Source organism: Oreochromis niloticus, linkage group LG10 (genome assembly GCF_001858045.2).
Source record: "Oreochromis niloticus isolate F11D_XX linkage group LG10, O_niloticus_UMD_NMBU, whole genome shotgun sequence".
Lineage (NCBI taxonomy): Eukaryota > Metazoa > Chordata > Actinopteri > Cichliformes > Cichlidae > Oreochromis > Oreochromis niloticus.
The window spans coordinates 31,292,598-31,312,227 of record NC_031975.2 but is presented as its reverse complement, the minus strand read 5'-3'; the positions used below and the strand labels follow the sequence as shown (position 1 = coordinate 31,312,227).

The following is a 19,630-nucleotide window of genomic DNA, read 5'->3' as shown; positions in this document are numbered from 1 at the left end:
TAATAAGAAAAGATAAAAGTGCTTCCTTTAAACAGTTACACCGTTTTTTAAATTAATTTTAAACTTTTTTAAGAGACAAAATTTTAAAAAATTTTTAAGCAAATAAACTTAGCTTAGTTTGGTTTACCTTCATTATATCCTGTTATATCAAAAAGGGATGTAAAGTGTGGTTCTCTGGCTGCACCACGGCACACGCGGCGCTTCAGAGGGTCATTAACATGGCCCAAACAATCATTGGACATCCTCTTCCCTCCCTGAAGGACCTGTGCAGCACTCGCTCTTTCAGTGTACTCAGAGACCAGTTTACCATCAAAAATCTTTATTTTCTGCCGATTGCTTAGCTGTGTCTTCAAATAAAACTTCTGTAACTTTGCTCTGCTTTACTTCAGCAGCATCAGGTAATGTTTAGATGTTGATTCATGGTTTTCTTCTGTGTTTTATCCTCAGTTACTTTGACACAAAGACATGCTGCTTTGATGCTCACACCTCTGACGTCTCACAAGTGTCAGCTTTGTGTTTATACATAGATATAAAAATATGGACTGTACTGATAAATGATCAGGATTATAATATTTTTCACTGTCTGAGTCTGAATTGAATCAGTTATAGAAATTGCTACCCAGCCCTAGCAATAGCCCTAATCAGTGCTAACAGCTGGCCTGATTGGCTACCTCCCTGGACCTTTGGGGGGCAATAATGTGCAATAAACATCCATTCTTGAATTTATTAAGTCATACCTTTTTGCACTTTTTATCCACTTTAAAGTTTACTGTGTTGTGTTTAGTGCTGACATGACAATTTTCTAATATCATTGTACTCTTTTACTAATTATGACTGCAATAACAATAATATCACATGTTGTTCTGTAGATTAGAATTATTAAAAATGATAATAATAATAAAAAATCGGTGTGAGCTGGATTAACCAGTTGGACAATAAAAAAATGACAAATTCTTCACTAAATTAAAGGTATTTATATTTTTTTAAAGTGTATTAAATATTGATGGATCTTGTGTTAACGTGTGGAAATGCTTGTCATGTAGGATCATCTATTGAGTTTTGGAGGAAGAAACAGAGGACAGAACATTTTTTTTAATGTTTGCATGGCAGGCTGCAGTTCCCACTGTAGCCGGCCGGCGGCGCTGTTTCCACAGTTGGTGAACTAGCTGTATTTGGTTGAAGGACTATGTTGTAAAAATCTTTCAAACTGTTAATTTTCGGACTTTTCGCGGCTCCTCCGCAGGAGTGCTCGGTGGGTTCGGGGCCTGCGTGACCGCCTCTTCCCGGGGACAGGCGGACCTTCCCGCCTCGGACCGTGTGGCGCGGGTGCTTAGTGGTTTTCTGATCTCTGGAGGTTTTTGCTGTTAGCTCCGCAGCTAATCCTAAAAGTCGCGTCAGCTGCGCGGATTAAAAGTTTCCCCGCAGAGCCGAGCCCAGGAGGAGGCTCTGCTGGGCACATTTAGGGAACTTTATCGCGGCTGTTTCTGCGTGTTTTTCGTGGTTTTACGCAGTCGTAAAAAATTACGTTAGCGGCACAGCAAGTGAAGCCAGCTGTGGGTCATAAATGTCGCCGTAGCCCGCAGTCACGCGCGGATAATAAGATTTTCGTGAGGAGATGCGGTAAAGAGAGGAGAGCTTCGCTGTACCGCCCGCTGACTCGGCGGCTCTGGGCTTGCTGCTAGCGAGGCCTGCGGGTCGGGCTTCCACCGGGCTCAAGTAGAGCCCGTAACCGCCGTCGAGAGGTTGAAGGCCGGCAGACGGCGCAGCCGCAGTTGGGCCTGTGGACCACAGTATGGAACGGATGGAAGTGGACCAGTGCGCAGGCGCAGGAGGCGGGGCACTTCGCAGGTCGAACAGCGCCCCCATGATCACGAGTGTCAGGTCAGTGGTAGTACACCACACATTGAACTCCGACCAAAAGACCTTAAATTTTAATGTATTGATCACAGAAAGCTCGCAGGTATCAGTTTAGTAGTTAAAGTAAGTCATCTTAATACAACAGTTCTGGGTCTTTTATTCGGCTTCATGCTTGGTGTGATGTAGTAAAATTAAATGTTTATTCTACTTACCTTGTTATCACTTAGAGTTCTACATGATAATTATAGAAATATATATATAAAAAAAGGTAAATATAGTGGCTGCTACTGTTTTTATGTTTGGTAATCTTCTGCTGTCATTAATAATATCTTAGCTTTAAAGTAGCAGCCACTATAGTCTATAATTAGTTTAAACTACAGTTTATTTACACATGACATAATTTGCAAATCTAAAAAATGTAAATATGAGAAATTAAAAAGTTCTGCAGTTGCTTGGATAAAAAAAAACACTCGTGGCATCCTTTTTGATTTTTGTACCTTGAAAACCATTAAAAGGATTTTAAAGTAACATGTACCATGAGGGCAAAAAGAATCAGTTTGAACTCTGAACATATGAGAATAAAATGTTAACATAATTGTTCAGATGTTTAAGATACTGATGCCAATAAATAGAGTTATTTATATATTTAAATATCCAAACCTCGGCTCTGTGACAAATACACGAGAGGTTATTGAGTATCTTATTGATCACGTTATTGGTCTCTCTCTCAGTGACGGGATGACGGTCTTCAGTCCCATGTCTTCAGCTCGGTACAGACGCAGCAGCATCTCCATCAACCCCAGCTGTCCCTCGCAGGTCAGTAGCGCTAATACGGCTCTGCAGAAACTTTATTTATCGGAAGATGTTCATAATCGGCTTCTTCCAGCTCTGTGTCAGAGCTGAGTCTGCTGGACGAACTTGTTGGACTAACCTGTGAATTCTGGATCCTGTCTTATTTACTTCATGGTAAATTTAGCAGCCACCTCCTCTCTTCACCCTGAAGTCGGCCCGTTACCTCGGTAGGATGAGGAGTGGGTTCAGACAGTCACTGTGGTGTGTTATTAAACAGCAGGTGGTGAGGTCACATCGTTTTTTAAATGTTTTTCACCAGAGACCACACGCTGAGGAAAAACAGTCAGCTGAGTCGGGGAGTGAACAGTGAGATAAAACAGTGTTTAAACACACCTGATCCTCTGATCTGAAGAGTCAGGTGTTTCCTTTGAGCTGTAGAGGTCGACCGAAACTGAAACCAGAAGAGACGGAGAGCTGCACAGGAACCAGATGTGACAGGTGCACCAGCTTTCAGAAATACCATCTGATCTGGATATTAAAGTTTTTATCAAGGGCTTAAATTGGAAGGTCTCATTAACCAGGGCTCTAGACTAACTTTTTGCCATGGGCGCACCGGTACACCTAACTTTAAAAATTTAGGCGTACCGGCACAAAAGTTAGGCGCACTCAAATTTTTCAACCGCATCGCTTAACACCGCAGTTTTACATGTGCACTTTCTTTGGGGGGAAGTCCATACAGACAATATTCATTTCTAAATTATTAACTAACAAACTTGTGCTTAAATTGCTTTGTCAATATTGTAGAAAATGTTAAACTTAATCATCATCTCGGCTCCTCTGACGACCTGTTTGCTGCTGCCTGCTGCTGAAAGGCAGTGGGGAGAGGGGACACTTGGGCAGTGCATTTATTGCAGCATATAATGTGTTTTCTGGATACTTTGCTGTTTTTTCAGCATTCAAAGATTGATGGCACCGTGTCAGAGCTGGCTATGAATTTCAGATGGATCAGGCCTTAACTTAACACAAAAGTTATCAATAGTTCTTTTCATCTTTTCTTATTACCCACAGCTACATCCACTCTGTCAGGCCTAGGCTGCTCACTAGGGCTGGGTATCATCACTGATTTCTATAATCCATTCGATTCCGGTTCTCAAAGTCCTGATTTGATTCAATTTAGCCTCAGACAGTCAGAAATATTATAATTCTGGTCATTTATCAGCACTGATACATGTGAGACTTCATCAGAATTGTGAACATCACAGCAGATGCCTTTGTGTCAAAGTAACTGAGAATAAAACACAGAAAAACATGAAGGAGATTTTCCTGGTCTGGCGTTTTATAGCAGATAACCTTAAAAATATTCTGCAATTTTGCATAATTTTAAGAAGTTTAAGTTTCTTCAGTATTGAACAGCAGAAATTAGGCTTTCTTGTCCGAGGTCATTTAAGTGAGAAAAAGAAAAGAAAAAGACAGCGGCCGACAGCGCTGTAAACAACTGTAGACTGGTGGGTAATAAGCCAATGAATAAGAAAACAGAGATTTGAGACGGGAAACTGTTCTTGAAGTACAGAGAGAGAGAGAGAGAGAGAGAGGGAGCTGTGCATGAAGTGTGATTTTTATCCTGGTGGAAGCAAAACAGCAAAAGTCAGAGGGAATTCATGACGATATTGATCAAATGTGAAGCGTAGTTTGCTGCTTCTTTTGCTGCTGGCTCGGCGAATTTTGGTTGGAGAGACAAAACCTGCAGCTCAGAATCAGCGCAAAAAAGACGGAAACACAGCGCGGACCCGACGCATCAGAATCGCTGAGCTCCGACAGCGTGTCTGTGTTCGGGCCGTGGGGTGAGAAAGACGAGAAAGACAAAGCTGATTCTGATGCGTCGGGTCCGCTCTGTGTTTACGTCTTTGTGTGGAATCCGTTAATGAATCGATATCGCTTTATTCAAGCTACTCACCTTTTCTCTTCCACCTGCACTTTCAACTGGACCACGGCCAATCAGAGAGGTCCCGCCCCTGACTATCTCTGATTGGTTTAGTCCACGATAGGGGCATAATGTGTGTCTGTTGTTGACCACACGGAGAGTTGCAGAGATTTTTTTATTTTTTTTTATTTTGTTACCCTTAAATATTTGGTCGCACCGGTGCGACCAAATATTTTTTTTTAGTCGCACCACTGAAAAATTTGGTCGCATTCTAGAGCCCTGTTAACCCATCACAGCTCCCCTAACTGCACCTCATGCCGATGTTTATGACTGCTCGAACGCTTGCAGAAGGAAACGAGGAGCCAACTGCACTCATATTTTACAGTTCAACATACTTTTAACTCAAAATGTTCAAGTACTGAGGAGAAATTATAAGTTAAGCACCACATTTGACTTTTTAATCTGCCGTTGAAACACAGAGCAGAGGCTCACACTAGTCTCTAATCTGATGATCATCATAGACGCTGGGCCAAACACCGCATCTTCCTCCGACTTCTCTGTAACTTTGTTTTTGTACTTTTGTCTTCACCATAAAGATCAGCAGCAAATATCCAGTCACGACTTCCTGTTTGGATCCTCGAAGAACACAGCAGGACTACAAACAGAGATTAAAGTCAGACTAAACTGTGATGAGCACTTTAGCTGCATCTGTTCTGAAGTTAACCCTTTAAAGCCAGTCGGAGCAGGCACGCTCCATTTTGCGTAACTATTTTTAAATCCTGGTAGCACTGCAACCACGTAAGCTAGTGCAATAATGTTTTTTTGCATATGAAACCGGAGAAGTTGTACTTACATCTAGGGCTGCCACAAACGATTATTTTGATAGTCGACTAGTCACCGATTATTTTTGCGATTAGTCGACTAATCAGATCATGCATCCATTGGACGTAAAACGTACAGCTTATTTCACCAGCATGCATCTGCTCTTTTATAACTATCATTAGCTTACAGCTTTAAGTGTTTAAGGTATGTGCTAACTAAAATTAAAGACAAGATGATACGTTTATTAAATTTTAATGACATTTGCAGTTTGTTTGGTGGAGTTTAATAAACTCAGTCGTCTGCTCCTTGCTATCTAAAATATAACAGGACACCGGAGTATATTCTTGAGCATCTCACATTTCTGATAATCAGTTGTCTGCTTGACGTTTATTCAGCTGTGTAAAACTATAACTTTAATCTCAGCCAAACCGATTTACTCAGGAACAAATAAAATACTAAAAAAAGCCAAACAATAACATTTTTAAGTTATCTAAGTGACTTATATATCATGTTTAACCTGAGTAACGAATGACAGCGGTGGGTTTGAAAGTGATTTGCCGGGAGTCTCTAGCGAACTTTGAACCCCAGCTAGCTATCGAGCTGGTGGGTAACAGACGTCTCAGAAAATGTCTTGATAAACTGAGCAGATATTTGAGGTTTACACAGCTACATTCTCGCCTGAAAATATGTTAAACGTTTATTTTGTGACCCAGAAAGAATAATAAGAGTGATATTAAAACTAACTAGCTGCCGCCATTGTTGGAAACTGAGCAGGGCCGCGCTATGAATTCTGGGACACAGCTTCTTCTTCTTCGGGGTTTAATGGCAGCTGGCATCCTTGTACATGCAGTGCTGCCATCTTCTGTTTCAGTCCGTCATTACACTCTTAAATCCTACTACTTATTCCTGCGTCTTTTGGGATCTTACAAAGCTTCAAACGACGCGTCGACTATTAAATTAGTCGTTGACTATTTTAATAGTCGACGTAATCGTGACTAGTCGACTAATCGTGGCAGCCCTACTTACATCTTATGCCATCAGCTTGTCCTAGGTCACGGTTTCCTTCCACATATAGCTTTGCAAAAACTGCATAAAAAGCGCTTGCAGCAACAAAAACATAATATTCCAGAAACACGCTTTGCCGATCAGATCAGCTGTTCATAACACTTCCTGCGTCCATCGGCGTGAACTATCGCATGCCCGCCATGACCTGCCCGAAACCGGAAGTGACGTCATTTTGCGGAAATGTAGTTTTTTACCATCGTGGCCTTATGAGCCTATACTTGTGTTTTTAAAAGTTATGTTTAACTTAATGACTTTCTGTGTCGTTTCTGGGATGCTTAGGACTCATATTGCACTGCTGGAAATAGTTTATTTTGATGCATATGCTGCTTTTTTTTTCAAAATTGCATTATAATATTTATTTTTGGTTTTCCTGCAGTATATGAAAATTGGTGTATTTCAAAAATAGAACTATGAAGACACTTAAAATAAATTTCCTGTGGTGGGAAACTATTTTGTGCAACTTTTTTGTATTTACAGTTTTGAGGGATAAGCCTCTTAAATTTCTCTAACTAGAAATATATGTTAAAAAAACAAAAACGATTTTCAATTTTTTTGTAGTTTATTGCACTTTTTTGCAATTTATGTAATTACTATGCACTTAATGCTTACATATTATTAAAATCTGGGCTATAATGGTTGTATTGATGTATAGCAACTTGAAATGCTCCCAAAAATGGCACTACAGCATGTAAAAATATAATATAAGGTCTGGCGGACTTGGTTCTATGGTAGGTCTTAAAGGGTTAAAGGATAAACTGTGGGGATCACACAGAGTTGGAAAAATCTAGAGACAGTTTTCAGATCAAATAATAAAAGCTTTTATTCATGTCACACCTTTTTAACTTAAGTTCAGACAGAATGCTGGACAGCAGGGCCAGAAATACACCAGGATAAAATTAAAGAACACAAACCGTCAACAGTTGCAAAATAGAATAAAAAGATTAGACAATCAATTACAAAACAATCAGTGATGACAGAATCAAATCAAATGACAGTGTCTGAGCTTTTCAGTCAGGCTTTGGGCGGGTCGACCCAAAGCCTGATGGAAAAGCACAGTTACAGCCTTCAAACACAAGATGGCAGCACAGCTTACAAACTCACAGCTCGTGAGCTCTGACCTGCACAGCGGGTGTCTTCAGTCTGGAAGTTTGTCCTTTAAATGATGCTCTCTTCATTTCAGCTTCACATAAACCTTTCACTCCACTTTTGGATTTTTATCTCTTTGAGCTCCTGTTTTACACATTTTTCCTCTTTCAGCTCGTCCCTCTGTCTCCTTTCTCTCTGACCGGAGACAGACTCGACCACAAGAGGCAGGTGAGGACAGACTTCCTGCTTGGTTTCCCGCCAGCACGCCACTTTCTTTCTGTATTTGCTCAGCATCGTCTACAACGTGTTTAAGCTATTTTTAAATCGAAGAGCAGTGCTTCAGTGTCTGTGTTTGCTTCACCTCAGGAGGAGAACACGGAGATGACGCTCAGAGGGACTCTGCAGAGACTCAGGTAATCCAGAAGCTCTCCTTCTATCTTTGAGGTTTAAACAAGCAGTTAGTAACCCTCTGTCTATCTTCCAGTCCTTCCAGTCTGGTCCCAGTTCCTCCAGTCAGCCAGTGGCACAACCACACATCAGTGGTGAGCGTCTCCACATCAGTTTTCATGCTGCCTCACTCTTATTTTGATGGTTTACAGCAGCACTTCCTGTCAGGATGCTTTATTCTTTTCTAACCTGCTGAGCTTCATAGGTATTGTAGTTTTTAGACCAATAAGAAAGAGCTTTAGTTTTGAATTTAGTTTGAATATTCTGACTTGGGGTCCTGAAACTAAACCCGATCAGATAGTGAATGAAGGTCATTTCAACTGGAGCTTTTTCTTCTTCAGTGGTTTCCGTCACACGACAGCGGCGTCACGCCCAACTCCTCCCCGAGTCCTACCAGGAGGTTCAGGTTTGTCTAATGCCTAAGCCTGATTTATTGTGTATTCATTGCGCCGCTGTGCTGACGATTGTGTCGATTGCCCCGCAGACCTGCGGTCAGCACCACAGTGAGGTGGCCGGCGTTGACTCCGCTGAAGAGGAAAGGTAACCAGCATTTTACTGTTGATCATTCTTATTCTGCAGTCTTGAAATAAAAGTGTGTAAATCTGTGAAAACTCATCTCTCAGGGGGGGTGGAGTCAGATGGACCCCCAAAGAAGCTCTTTGTTGCTGGAGTAACAGACCCCACCCACCGCAGCAGCTACACAGTTAGGTGAGGATCACCTGAGAGATGCGTTGTGTTCAAAACCTAAAACCTGAAAACTGATCTTCCTCCTCTCTTCTCAGCGTCTCTCAGTCAGCGGCAGACTCTCCTCCTGTGGGAGGGTCCATTCCTCAGTCCCACCCTCTGTCTCTCTCGCCCCCACCCTCCTTCACCCCCTTCACCTCCCACCAGCACCCCGGACACTAAAGACCACCTCACCTCCAGTCCCGACCCCGTCACAGTGGGTGCAGACCGACCGTCAGCTGGAGGAACTTCAACCTTCATCACATCATAAATCTGTTCCAGTCATCCGCCAGTGTCCCTGTAAGCCCCGCCTCTGTAGATTTCCAGCTGTCCCCATTGGCTGATTGAAGATTTATCTCCACAATCATGTCACTTTGTGGCTCCACCCCTTATGCAGGCCACAACCACTGCCATCAAACAGTGCAGAGAGGACTCGACATCAGTGTCATCGTGACATCATGAAGTAAACCCGGGAAAACTTGTAAAAGGACTGAAGACACGCTGGTTGTGTAATCAGGCTGAACAGGCACAGCTTGGAGTGAAGGGGATTGTGGGTAATCCTTACGTGAACATCGAGCAGAAATTAGGACTGAAGAGGAAAGCAGAGGATGTCCCGTTCTTTGGCTTCCTTTCTTTAAAAACACGTTGAAGAGTTCTCGGCTCGTGGAAGGGTGAAACATCGGGGCTCCTGTCCAAACGGACCAATCAGCTGATGCTGCTCATGAAGTTCCTGTTTCTCTCCGGTTATTGTTATTATTGGGATAGTTCAAACGAGGTCCTGAGTTGTATTCAGGACTTAAACACAGACCGCTGTCCAGACGGTCTTTGGAGGCACTTCAGGAACATTTGAATTCCTCTTCAATGGACGGGATCGGAATCAAACTCAGAAACTTCTGCAGAACTTTTGTTTCCTGAAGTTGCTTTTGTAAAATCTCAGAAATCTTTCTGTAAGGAAGACATAGAAATTATGAGGTTTATTTAGACACGAGGAAGTCCTGAGTGTTCATGATCATCTGGACTCACAGCACTTCATCAAATCAAGGCTATCATTCCCAATCCCAAAACCACATGAAGGCGGGCTGAAGCTCTGCCTCTGAACAAAACTTCAGCCTTCGAAGACTTTTTGTGTTTTAATGAAAACTTCCAGTTATGGATGAGACTGGATCCTTCTGGGTTTTCCAGAAGAATCCCGACAGCCCGGTCAGATCTCACTTGGAGGTTTTGTCACCGGATACGAGGCTGGTTTTTTTAAGCCAGTCTCCAGTAAGAGCACAGAGGTGGTTTCTTGTTAATAGTGTATCTATATGTGAATACTTGGAGCAGCTGGTGTGCGCTGACCTTCCTTCGGCCTGCAGGGTTTGATTGTACATATTAAATCGGCAGAAAGAAGCCGTGCTCTTCCTCCTCTGAGGTACATTTAGGATTGAACTCGTTGAACCCACTTCAGTCATTTTACCTGAGTCTGCTCTGATTTATCAGCCACACCTGGCCTACAGAGAGTTTAGAGTATTGAGTGCTTCCTGAGGCTGTTTGACTGGGGAAGGTAGACTGTACATGGTAAAGGCCCCCATAAAGTGAGGGGCCGGTCAGTTCTTCAGTGTTAGCAGCATTCAGTTACATGAAAGGATTATTTTATGGAGAAAGCTCACTGAGACCAAAGCAAAGAACAGTTACCAACATCAGTTAACTTGATGTGGTTTTGGATGTATTTGCCGTGTGGTGTTACCATGAAGTATTATCCTCGTGGAGCAGCCATCGTAACGCCGGCCTGTGGTGTGAACAGTTTTATTTGACGTCTTTGGAGCCTCGAAGGGAACGAGACTACAAAACACTCTGAGACTGACCGGAAACCGTCTCACCAGCAACAGTTCAGCGCGCGATTGGTCGCTCTGCACAGATTATTTGGCACAGGGGGTAGAGCGGGACAGCTCGCCCATCATTGGATTGATCCCTGAATACTAAAGTTCATGTGTTGGAAGTACCCTCGGACACGAGCCTGAACCCTGAGTTACCCCTGATATGATTAATAAAAGCAGTGTGTGTGAGGCTTGTAGTAACAAAGTGCTTTCTGCACTTTCTGAGTAGAAACGCGTTACAATCACCAGTCCATGCACCATGTACCATAAAGAACCCCAGCCGCATCGGTCACTTCGCTCGCCAGCGGTGACGTCATCACGCAGCCACATCTGTTATGCTCACCTTTATGGAGCTTTTGTGATAACAGCAAAACGCGCAACGAAAATCAACATGTACGGCTGTCCGAAATGACACCAAAGCACGGCATGTGCCTGCAGAAGTGCAGCGTAGCGCCTGTTGAACGGTACCGTGCAACAAAGTTGACGTCACGACCGCTGTTTCTGCCGGTCGTGCATCTCTCGAATTTTCCACACTGGTGCGCTGTGGCACCGCCATGTTGTAGACCTGCGTTTACAATCATGTCGGTTTTTACCGCTATTTTAAAGCCGCGTGAGTGCAGAAGCTCAGAGTCACCGATGGTACAGAACGAGAAAAGACGAGACTTTGTTGAACAAACTTAAAAAAAAACAAAAAACGTTGCCTTTGCGTCAGGTTTGGACTGTTTCTCCTCCACCAAGCCTGACGTGGAGGTTTTGTCTCAGCGGCGCCCCCTGTCCTTCAGGGAAATACTGCAGCTGCTGCCTGCACTGTAACAGCAAGGTTAAGTGGGCGTGTCTGCGTGATGGCGCTACCTGCGGCATGTAAAGCGACCAAAGTGAAGGGTACACTGGAGCCTTTTGACAGACCACCCATCTGAAAACAAGCCACTGCACCAGCCTGAAGGCTCGCCCTGCTGAAGGACCCGTCGAGGCTCCATAAGGTTCAAAGTTCACGCCACATGTCAGTGAGCAGGTTTGTACTGTAAGAATGTCCAGTCTGGAAGCACCAGTTCACCAGTCTGGATATAATGATGTGAGCACAAAGCTGAGGTCAGGTCATGGGTCAGAGGTCGGTATGTGGACGAGCTGCAGTTCTGCTTCCAGCGTTTGCACAGTGTTGTACAGTTTCCTACGATCACTCATCGTGCCTGAACATGTCTTCATTTGGGAGGAGTGGCAGTCGGGTCAAAGGTCAGGCCTGAGGTTTCAGTGAGACGTGTTTGTAAATAGTCTCTATAAGCTCTTTGATGAAGTGTCTTTATTCCCAGTTAAAGAGAACAACCCGCTGAGCGTCAGTCGCCGCTGGCGACGCAGACACAAAAGCTTTGTAGTTTTTTTTTTAGAGGCAGATTTTTTTTTGCCGTCACCACTTTGCACAGTTTGACCATTTTGATGACATAACCTCGTGGAAGGAATGCTGTCCAGTTCTGCTGCTTTTTCTGTTCTTGCTTTATTGTCACGACTCTGAGTCTGTCCTGTTCCAGACAAACGCGCTCTCACACGGCGGCTCAGGGTTCGTGAGCAGGCCCACACCAAAGTCTTCACCTGCTAAAATGTCTAAAAGGAAAAAAAAAACTATTATTTTAATTTTTAAAAAAGTTAAACGTGTCAAACAAGATTTAAATCAGACATTTAATAATTCTTCTGCAGCGTTTTTCATGCAGTGTGTCTGAATCAGGACTCATTTCCAGTTTGAAGCGTCTGAAGCAGGACAGACTTTCCTCAGAGGTCACGACACGCTGCACAATTCTAGTCGCTGTACAGACAGACCGTAGCTTTAAGACAACTTCCTGTGTATGTGTGAGAAAGATAACCTTTGCACAAACGCCACCCCATGCTGTCGGTAGCTCTGGAGAGGTGTTATGTAGCGGGACAGAAATGTGATGGACTCTGGTTTAAACGTCTTTGGTGTTTCATCGCCGAGACTCTCGTCCTGCAGGTGTCTGAAGTCCAATATCATGTTTTTATTTTTATATGTGATGCACATGTCCAGTGTGATTGGAGGTTTTTGTGTTTGAGATGAAGATTTTATCCGTTACATCCTGACACAGACAGATGTTTATGCAGAGGCGAGGTTGTGAGCGCTGTTCTCAGAGAGGTATTTGCTGAAGGTTTTTCAGTATTAAAGGAGTATTTCACTCTGGCAGAGCGCCGAGAGTCAAACGTCAGAAATGACCCTTGGGGGCCCCGTAGTTCCCCCGCCTCCATCACACTGTAGAGTTTCAGTTTGGCAGCAGCTCAAAGGTCAAGTTCACTCAGGCTTCATCTGAGTCTCCATCAGTGGATGGAGTCCTCTGAGTTCCAACAAACAAAACATCCTGTGTGGGAAATAATGTTTTGGCTCAGCCTGACATCACAGCGCCACCTTGTGGTCATCCAAAGTAAAGACGAGGGAGCACAGGACGGGAACTGGGTTTTCAGACTGCAGAGGCATCGCCTGTGATCATGTGACCAAGACTTCCCCTGTCAGTCACATGGTAACAGCTGGCTGATACCCATGTTTCAGTAAATAGGCTCCGCCTCCATGAACATCACAAGCTGTTTGAAAGCTCAGAGCTGGACCTTCAGCTGGTTTTATTGTTTTTACTCACACGCTCATCAGCAACATGAAATATTTAACTTTTTAATGAAGATAAAAGCCCGTTTTTATTTTTCTGAGATTACGAAAGTCGACGAAGGACCAGAGTGAGATACGACTTTAACAAAAGGGCTGCTAAGAGTTTTATTGTTGAGGACAAAGGGAACTAAAAGCACATTAGTCACACGTTCACATGTAAATACTTGGACTTCTCTACATGAGACGGATGAGACGATGTATTTTTATGCAACTGAAACATTAAAGTCTATATTCTAGTGTTCATTCCCTCGAGACGATCTCACGGCTGTACGAGAAAAAGAACGACTTTAGTGGAAACCGTTCATGTACACACTATAAATATATATAAATATTATATTGTATATGAAAAATACCAATAAAAGAACGTCTGTACCTTCACATCGGCGAGTTTGTTCTCATCATTATTACGAGACTCTGGTGTCAACATGGCAGCGTCACAGAGGGATGATCGCTCAGAGAACCTCTGCTCTGTTCGAGCGACACACAAAATGAATCTTTAAAAACAGATTTACTAAATTTATCAGCTTCGATTTCTTCTTCCAGTTCAGACACACTTTACTTAATATCAGGCTGTCTGAAAATCAAGTTATAAACATTTAATCTTCAGCCTGTCCCAAACAGTCCTGATCAGGTTAATAAGAAACAAACTCTTCAGATTTGTGTCTTTTGTTTTCCGAAGTTTGCCCCAAAGCAAAGTAAGAAAAATACGTTAAACAGTTGTGAGTCGAGTTTATTCAGCATAATTCAAAGGTCACAAAGCTCGCCGTGGATACCGTCATGGTTGCTGTGCACTAGCTAAGACGACTGAAGGAGATTTCCTGTCATTTCGAGCCCCTCTGAGCCTTGAAGCTCCACCCACACCACCTTATCAAAATGCCGGCAGACAGCCGCCGTCTTTGAACAGGAAGTTGTAAAAGAGCAATGATGTCAGCATGATGAGCAGAGCTCAGCAGGACGCCGGGTCAGGGCAACCCAAAGCTTCAGAGCGGTGGTCACCTCTGTGGGGGGTCAGAGTCAGGGTGGAGCTGCTTCACACTGAAATGAGCCAATCATGAAAACATCTGAAAAATCACGACCGCCTTTTTGGTCGGCTTGTTGTCGTAGTGATGATGCTGATAAGCACTCATAATGCTGGTGTGGGAGGAGCCATGCACTGTGTAGTGGCATTCACACGTCCAGGAGAGCGCTGAAGCTCCGACCAATCAAATCATGTTTACTCTGAAGGTGGAGGTTGGCCGCTGGCACCACGTCCTGCAGCAGGATTCAGGTGGGCGGTGTGGGTCAGAGTCAGGGGTGGGGTCATATTTGGAGGCTCAGAGGTGAGTCTGCACATGAGTATCTGCAGGTAAATGTTGTCTTCATGATAACGATGCTCACAAACTGACCTGAAACTAAAACTCACTGAAAATAAAAAAAGATTGCGTCACTACAACAGAAGAAAAGTCTGACTCGAGCTTCATCGGGAGAAAAAATAATAATAAAATAAAACAAAGTGAGAAAGTGAGGTGGCTCTGGAGAGGTCAGCGGGACAGGAGGGGGAGGTCACTGGAGTTCATGATGAGGCTGGAGTCCAGGTTGAGGCTCTCTGAGGAGAGAAGAGGAGTTTATAGACAAACTGAAGTGAGACTGCAGGAGCTCCACGCCTTCAAACCCGCGCCACACTGACCTTGATCAAAGTTCAGCTTCTTATTGGACGAGCCGTCTCCGAGGCCTTCGATGTCCACCAGGTCACTGTTGACGTCCGAGTCGTTCAGAGCGCTGAGCGTCACGTCTGCAGGGAGAAGGACAGCTCGGATTAACAGAGAACCTCTGAGCTAATGAGGATGAGTCTGAGGCCTCGGGGGGTTAAAGGTCACCACACAGTGGCAGGAAGTCCAGAGGTCCACAGTTCTTCATCTCCTCCTGGGCCTCAGTCATCCTGTCTGAAACCAGCTGCTTTAGCTTCTCCCCTTCTTTCTAACCATCATCATAATGGTGGCATCCCCTCTCTGTGACATCACACAGACCAAAGAAAACCGCAGGAGGTCTCACCTGCTGTCTTTTGCTTCTTGATGGGCGGGGCCAGGGAGGGGCTGCTCTGCATTCCTGTGGAAGCCACGACCTGTGAGGTCGGCACGGAGATGATGGCAGACGCGGCGGGCGCCGGGGTGGGCGTCATGGCGACTGGAGTTTTCTTGACACTCTTCTTGGGGGACTCGGAGGAAATGGGCACCCGGCTGTCCTCGTACAGCTTCCTCTTCACCGTGCTCTTTATCTGAGCTCTGCAGAGGAAGAGGAGCGGCCATCAGCCAATCAGAGTTCATTCTGTTTTTTTACATCCTTAAAGGAAATGTTTGAACTTTTTAACATAAAATATTCAACAGTGAAACCTTTAAATGAATCACGTGAGCATTTATTGACATTTCTATAAGTCTTGTGTTTGCAGTCCTACAACAACAACCCGACACCAGAGTCTCACTCGGGTTTCCTACATTCATGTCCTCTGTCCATTTAACACAAACAGCAAACATTAAGTGACCTCCGTGCGTTAGCGGAGCCCTCCTATACTTTTGATTCCTTTTGTGTTGTCACGTTTCCTCTGGTGGTCTCATCTGATTCCTGTTTTTGTTCTAAAACTAAACATCTTCATTAATAAAAGGCAAACTGCTCCTTTAACACTCACACTGTGCGCTCTTTGATCACCGTGCTGATGTTGTTGAGGTCGTCTCCAAACCGACGCACAGCCAATCGCAGCATCTCGATCTCCGTCTCTGTCCACTTGGCCCTGAGGACAGAAACACGACGTCGGTTCACAGAAAAACTCAAACGTCGCCAAACCGCTCACGTCCAAACACGTGAAACCACGCTACTCGTTTACAGCTCTGTGTTTTTATCCTCCAGCTCTGCATGTGTGCGATGTTCACCATTCAGGCTCACATTCACACCAAGAACAAGTTTATAGTTTAAAGTTAAGCCTTTTTGGTCATGTTTGGTCACAACCATCTGACACTGTGTCAGTAATGCAGCCACTTCCTCTGTGTGTTTGTGTGTGTCTCTCTCACCCTGCAGGGCTGGAGTCGGACACTGGGTGGAGCTGCATGGTCAGCTCTCCCAGCTTGGTGAAAGCAGCGCCAGCTGCTGAGAAGATCTCGCCCACCTGCAGGAAACACAGCCATCAATGCGCCGATTTAAACAGTGACCTGTACGCCTGATCTACGCTGCATGCCACCTTTAACTGCACACAGGTGCTACACCACCAGCTGTGTTTCCCTCACTTTAAACATGGAGACCTATCAAAACCTGGATCAGGTGTGCACCACTGCATATACACACGTTCACTGCATTTCTAAACAGATTCTAAACAGTCTGAGGAAAAAGTGAAGCACAAAGCAGGAGATTTACTCTGAGCTGATTTATCAGGACTCTCTCTGCAGTACAGTCAGTGTAATGTGTTCCTGCTTTTGAATGTTGTTTCTGGTTCATCATTTGTCTCTGATAAGAACAACACAGTGTCACTTTTAACACATCTTGCTGTCATGGTGAGGAGATAGTACCGCACTGCTTCTAATCAGAACTGAATTTCTGCGCAAAAATAAAAAGCTCTGGGTGTTCAGTATGTGCTGAATTTGCCTCTACTTTTTATAAATTTAGGGAAAAAAAACATTTAAAGCAGATTTCATGACGCTCTTCTTCATGCTGCAGCAATTGAATTAAACTGACAGATTTGTGAATGGAGTTCTGCGTGCAGCTACATGACCGGTTCTCTAAAAGTTGGCTTTTAAGCTCACTTTTCGCACTTACGTAAAAGAAAAAAAAACATAAGCAGGTGAGACCTTACCTTAGCAGAGGCTGACGTCATTTCTGAGCCTCAGGTGAAAAAATATATTATTTTATTGTTTTGATCTCAAAATAAAACAAATGAAACAAACCGTAGCTAGCTGGTAGCTACAGTTAGCTCTTGTAAGCTTAGCTAGCTGGCTTCCGTTAGCGGGATTCCCGAGATTTAAGATCCTAAACTCGCGAAGCTGTGCAGGACTCGCATCCGATGAGAAGTTGTTTTTTAATTTGGTCATTTATTAATTACATATTCAGAAAGAAAAACTGTAAATATCACAACAAAGACAAACGGGAAACAGAGAATGTTGCGCGACTTTGCAACTTGAACGCCATTGGACAAATTGACAGGAAAAGGCGGGGTGTATGGGCACAGGATCTTTCATTGGTCGCTGGCCTGCGGCTTACGAACAGTACCGACATTCACCGAGAGGCTCGGTTCTTCGATGGGTCTTCTTTCAGTTTAGAGTATAAAAATAATAATAATAATCTTTTGATCGTCAAAGGGACGCGGACATGCCGTCGTTGCTATTCTGCGGGCCGAAGATGGCCGCGTGCGGGATCGTGATCAGCATCTGGGGCGTCATCATGCTGGTAAGATCATGGAGGGACCGACTATTTCCTGGAAGGCTAAGGAACTACCAGTTGGGACTCTGTATTTGGATTAAACATAATTTCATTATGAATAATTTCTTGCTGCTTATTTTATTCCAAGTTCGTAAAACTCTTAACGCATTTCAACGCTGACTGGCTAATCACTGAATTCCAGTACTTCTCGGGTACATAGACGGAGCCCACATAGGCCCATCTGAATGTAGTTCTGCTGGTTTCACCCTCCTTAAACGCTGCAGCAATAATCAATACACAGATAGATTAATCAGGGAGTTCCTGGGGAAGAGCTGTACCCGTCTAATTAAGGTGATGAAGGCGGCTAAAGTCTAGTTTTCCAGTCAAACGAATGATTACGTTTTCATTAATGCAGATTTATTAATGTTGTGGTTTAAAGGTCACGGGGGAACCGACTAATACATGGTACCTAATCAGGTTAAAGCATTTATTGATCACTTGATCAGCGCTGTGTAAATCATAATTATTGGCTCTGGTGTAGATGTTTTTATGACAGTAGACTGATCCAAAACTTTATTTTAACCATTTTTTTCATCTAAAGTAAATTTTAAATGGATAAAATTCTCTGAATTAACATTGTGACTCCTTTTAAACCCTCATGTGATGTCTCACAACAGGAGGTCAGTTTTTCCACTTCCACTCTGTGATGTCTGCTGTTTTCTGCAAAGACTCAGTAAAAAGTGGGAAATGTCCTCAAAAGTCTTTTTTGGTCTGAGGGGGAAAAAAAACTAAAAGTGAAATCTGTTCAGTTCTGAGGTCTCAGGTCTGTCAGTTAAAATATTCAGCAGATCACTTCCTGCTTTTGTTATCAGAAAAAGTCCTCAGTTGAAGCAATGAATAGAAAACATTTAAACTAAGTGACAAGGTTTGATTTGTGGCTGTGGCCCTGACTGGTCCCTGAGCCTCATGTTGACCCCCTGTCTTGCTCTCTTGCAGGCGATGTTGGGAATCTTCTTCAGCGCCAAATCAGCCGTGCTGATCGAGGACGTCCCATTCACTGAGGATGACATCCGTAACGAGTGAGTCGGGGGCTAAAAGCTGCTCGGTCGGTTCGACCCAAGCTTCAGATGCTGCGACGCGTCATGGACGTGACGCAGTCTGACAGATGACAAACAGCAGATAAATTCTTCTTGTCTCTCTTTTTTTTTTCACAGTAAAAGTCCTCCTCAGAACATCTACAGTCTCTACAACCAGGTCGGCATCAACTGCTTCATCGCCGCCGCCGTCTACGTGGTGGTGGGCGCCATCTCGCTCTGCCAGGTCCGACTCAACAAGCGGCAGGAGTACATGGTGACATAAAGACCTGCGGCGACGGCCTGACCTTTGACCTCGAGCACCCAGTTCCTCTCAAAGTTTATTTACGTCTCAACTCTGGGAGATCTGATTGGCTAAGATTAAAAGGGGGCGGGGTCAGGCATCACCTGGATTATTTATTTTGTATTTACATGTTTGTTGTTGTTGTTGTTCTGTTGTTGGGTGAATTGTTGTTTCATTCCTTTCTGTTGGACATGAAAGTGACCAAAAGCGTGAAACACTGACGTCTGCTCGCCACATTTAATCACATTAACAAGGAAACTGGGGGGGGGGGGGCGGAGCCCCGAGGACGCCTTCACCATCTGCTGAGGCAGTTTTATTGTGTCACAAGAGCAAAGATGAAGGCGTCGCTCAGGCGTCCTCCTCTGCTCGAACAGATCGGAGGACACGAGGCTGTGTTGTGTCTCTGATGTGGGTCTGTGTTTGCTGGAACATCGTTTGCAATAAAGTGTGTGAGTGGAAACTACAGGGAGTCGTCTTCATTTCAGTTACTGTGGAAAAATGTTCCTCGTGGATTTAAATGGGTTTTTTCTTTTTTCTTTTTAATTATGAAAGTAAAATTTATTTTAAGAAACCCTCTTCTTTGTTGATCTGTAGTTTAAATTATATATTTTTTACTGGAATATTTGCAAAATTTGCTTCAGAACAATC

General features: G+C 43.9%; 3 protein-coding genes across 4 annotated transcripts; 2 read left to right on the top strand and 1 right to left on the bottom strand.

Moving 5' to 3' along the window:
* Window positions 1-1,010: 1,010 nt before the first annotated feature.
* On the top strand, window positions 1,011-13,603 carry LOC102075861 (protein FAM122A). Of its 2 annotated transcripts, XR_003221807.1 has the most exons (10): window positions 1,011-1,881; window positions 2,589-2,673; window positions 7,715-7,771; window positions 7,910-7,956; window positions 8,028-8,085; window positions 8,332-8,396; window positions 8,475-8,530; window positions 8,614-8,698; window positions 8,773-9,013; window positions 9,111-13,603. XR_003221807.1 is itself a non-coding variant. In XM_005462525.4 (9 exons), the coding sequence occupies exons 1-9, from the start codon at window positions 1,793-1,795 to the stop codon at window positions 8,894-8,896; spliced, it is 666 nt and encodes a 221-aa protein (XP_005462582.1). In that variant the 5' UTR covers window positions 1,011-1,792; the 3' UTR covers window positions 8,897-13,603. The 2 variants fall into 2 exon arrangements, 1 of the variants encoding a protein (XP_005462582.1); XM_005462525.4 differs by having other exon boundaries at window positions 8,773-13,603.
* Window positions 13,604-13,937: 334 nt separating this feature from the next.
* LOC100691492 (chromatin complexes subunit BAP18) lies at window positions 13,938-17,364 on the bottom strand. The gene is made up of 6 exons (XM_003457664.5): window positions 17,043-17,364; window positions 16,267-16,361; window positions 15,888-15,989; window positions 15,257-15,486; window positions 14,892-14,996; window positions 13,938-14,810 (listed from the first exon to the last, which is right to left on the bottom strand). The coding sequence occupies exons 1-6, from the start codon at window positions 17,061-17,063 to the stop codon at window positions 14,746-14,748; spliced, it is 618 nt and encodes a 205-aa protein (XP_003457712.1). The 5' UTR covers window positions 17,064-17,364; the 3' UTR covers window positions 13,938-14,745.
* Window positions 17,365-17,413: 49 nt separating this feature from the next.
* Window positions 17,414-19,445, top strand: rnasekb (ribonuclease, RNase K b). The gene is made up of 3 exons (XM_003457666.5): window positions 17,414-17,632; window positions 18,602-18,684; window positions 18,820-19,445. The coding sequence occupies exons 1-3, from the start codon at window positions 17,555-17,557 to the stop codon at window positions 18,962-18,964; spliced, it is 306 nt and encodes a 101-aa protein (XP_003457714.1). The 5' UTR covers window positions 17,414-17,554; the 3' UTR covers window positions 18,965-19,445.
* Window positions 19,446-19,630: the final 185 nt, after the last annotated feature.

What these genes read in the sequence shown, in the direction of transcription:
- rnasekb (XM_003457666.5), top strand. Translation starts at nt 17,555, where the DNA reads ATGCCGTCGTTGCTATTCTGCGGGCCGAAGATGGCCGCGTGCGGGATC. An exon ending in TCTGGGGCGTCATCATGCTG is followed by an intron (nt 17,633 to 18,601) that starts GTAAGATCATGG and finishes GCTCTCTTGCAG; the next exon opens with GCGATGTTGGGAATCTTCTT. An exon ending in GAGGATGACATCCGTAACGA is followed by an intron (nt 18,685 to 18,819) that starts GTGAGTCGGGGG and finishes TTTTTTTCACAG; the next exon opens with TAAAAGTCCTCCTCAGAACA.
- LOC102075861 (XM_005462525.4), top strand. Translation starts at nt 1,793, where the DNA reads ATGGAACGGATGGAAGTGGACCAGTGCGCAGGCGCAGGAGGCGGGGCA. An exon ending in GACTCGACCACAAGAGGCAG is followed by an intron (nt 7,772 to 7,909) that starts GTGAGGACAGAC and finishes GCTTCACCTCAG; the next exon opens with GAGGAGAACACGGAGATGAC. An exon ending in CGCAGCAGCTACACAGTTAG is followed by an intron (nt 8,699 to 8,772) that starts GTGAGGATCACC and finishes CTCTCTTCTCAG; the next exon opens with CGTCTCTCAGTCAGCGGCAG.
- LOC100691492 (XM_003457664.5), bottom strand. Translation starts at nt 17,063, where the DNA reads ATGACGTCAGCCTCTGCTAAG. An exon ending in CAAGAAGCAAAAGACAGCAG is followed by an intron (nt 14,997 to 15,256) that starts GTGAGACCTCCT and finishes TTCTCCCTGCAG; the next exon opens with ACGTGACGCTCAGCGCTCTG. An exon ending in GAAGCTGAACTTTGATCAAG is followed by an intron (nt 14,811 to 14,891) that starts GTCAGTGTGGCG and finishes TTCTCTCCTCAG; the next exon opens with AGAGCCTCAACCTGGACTCC.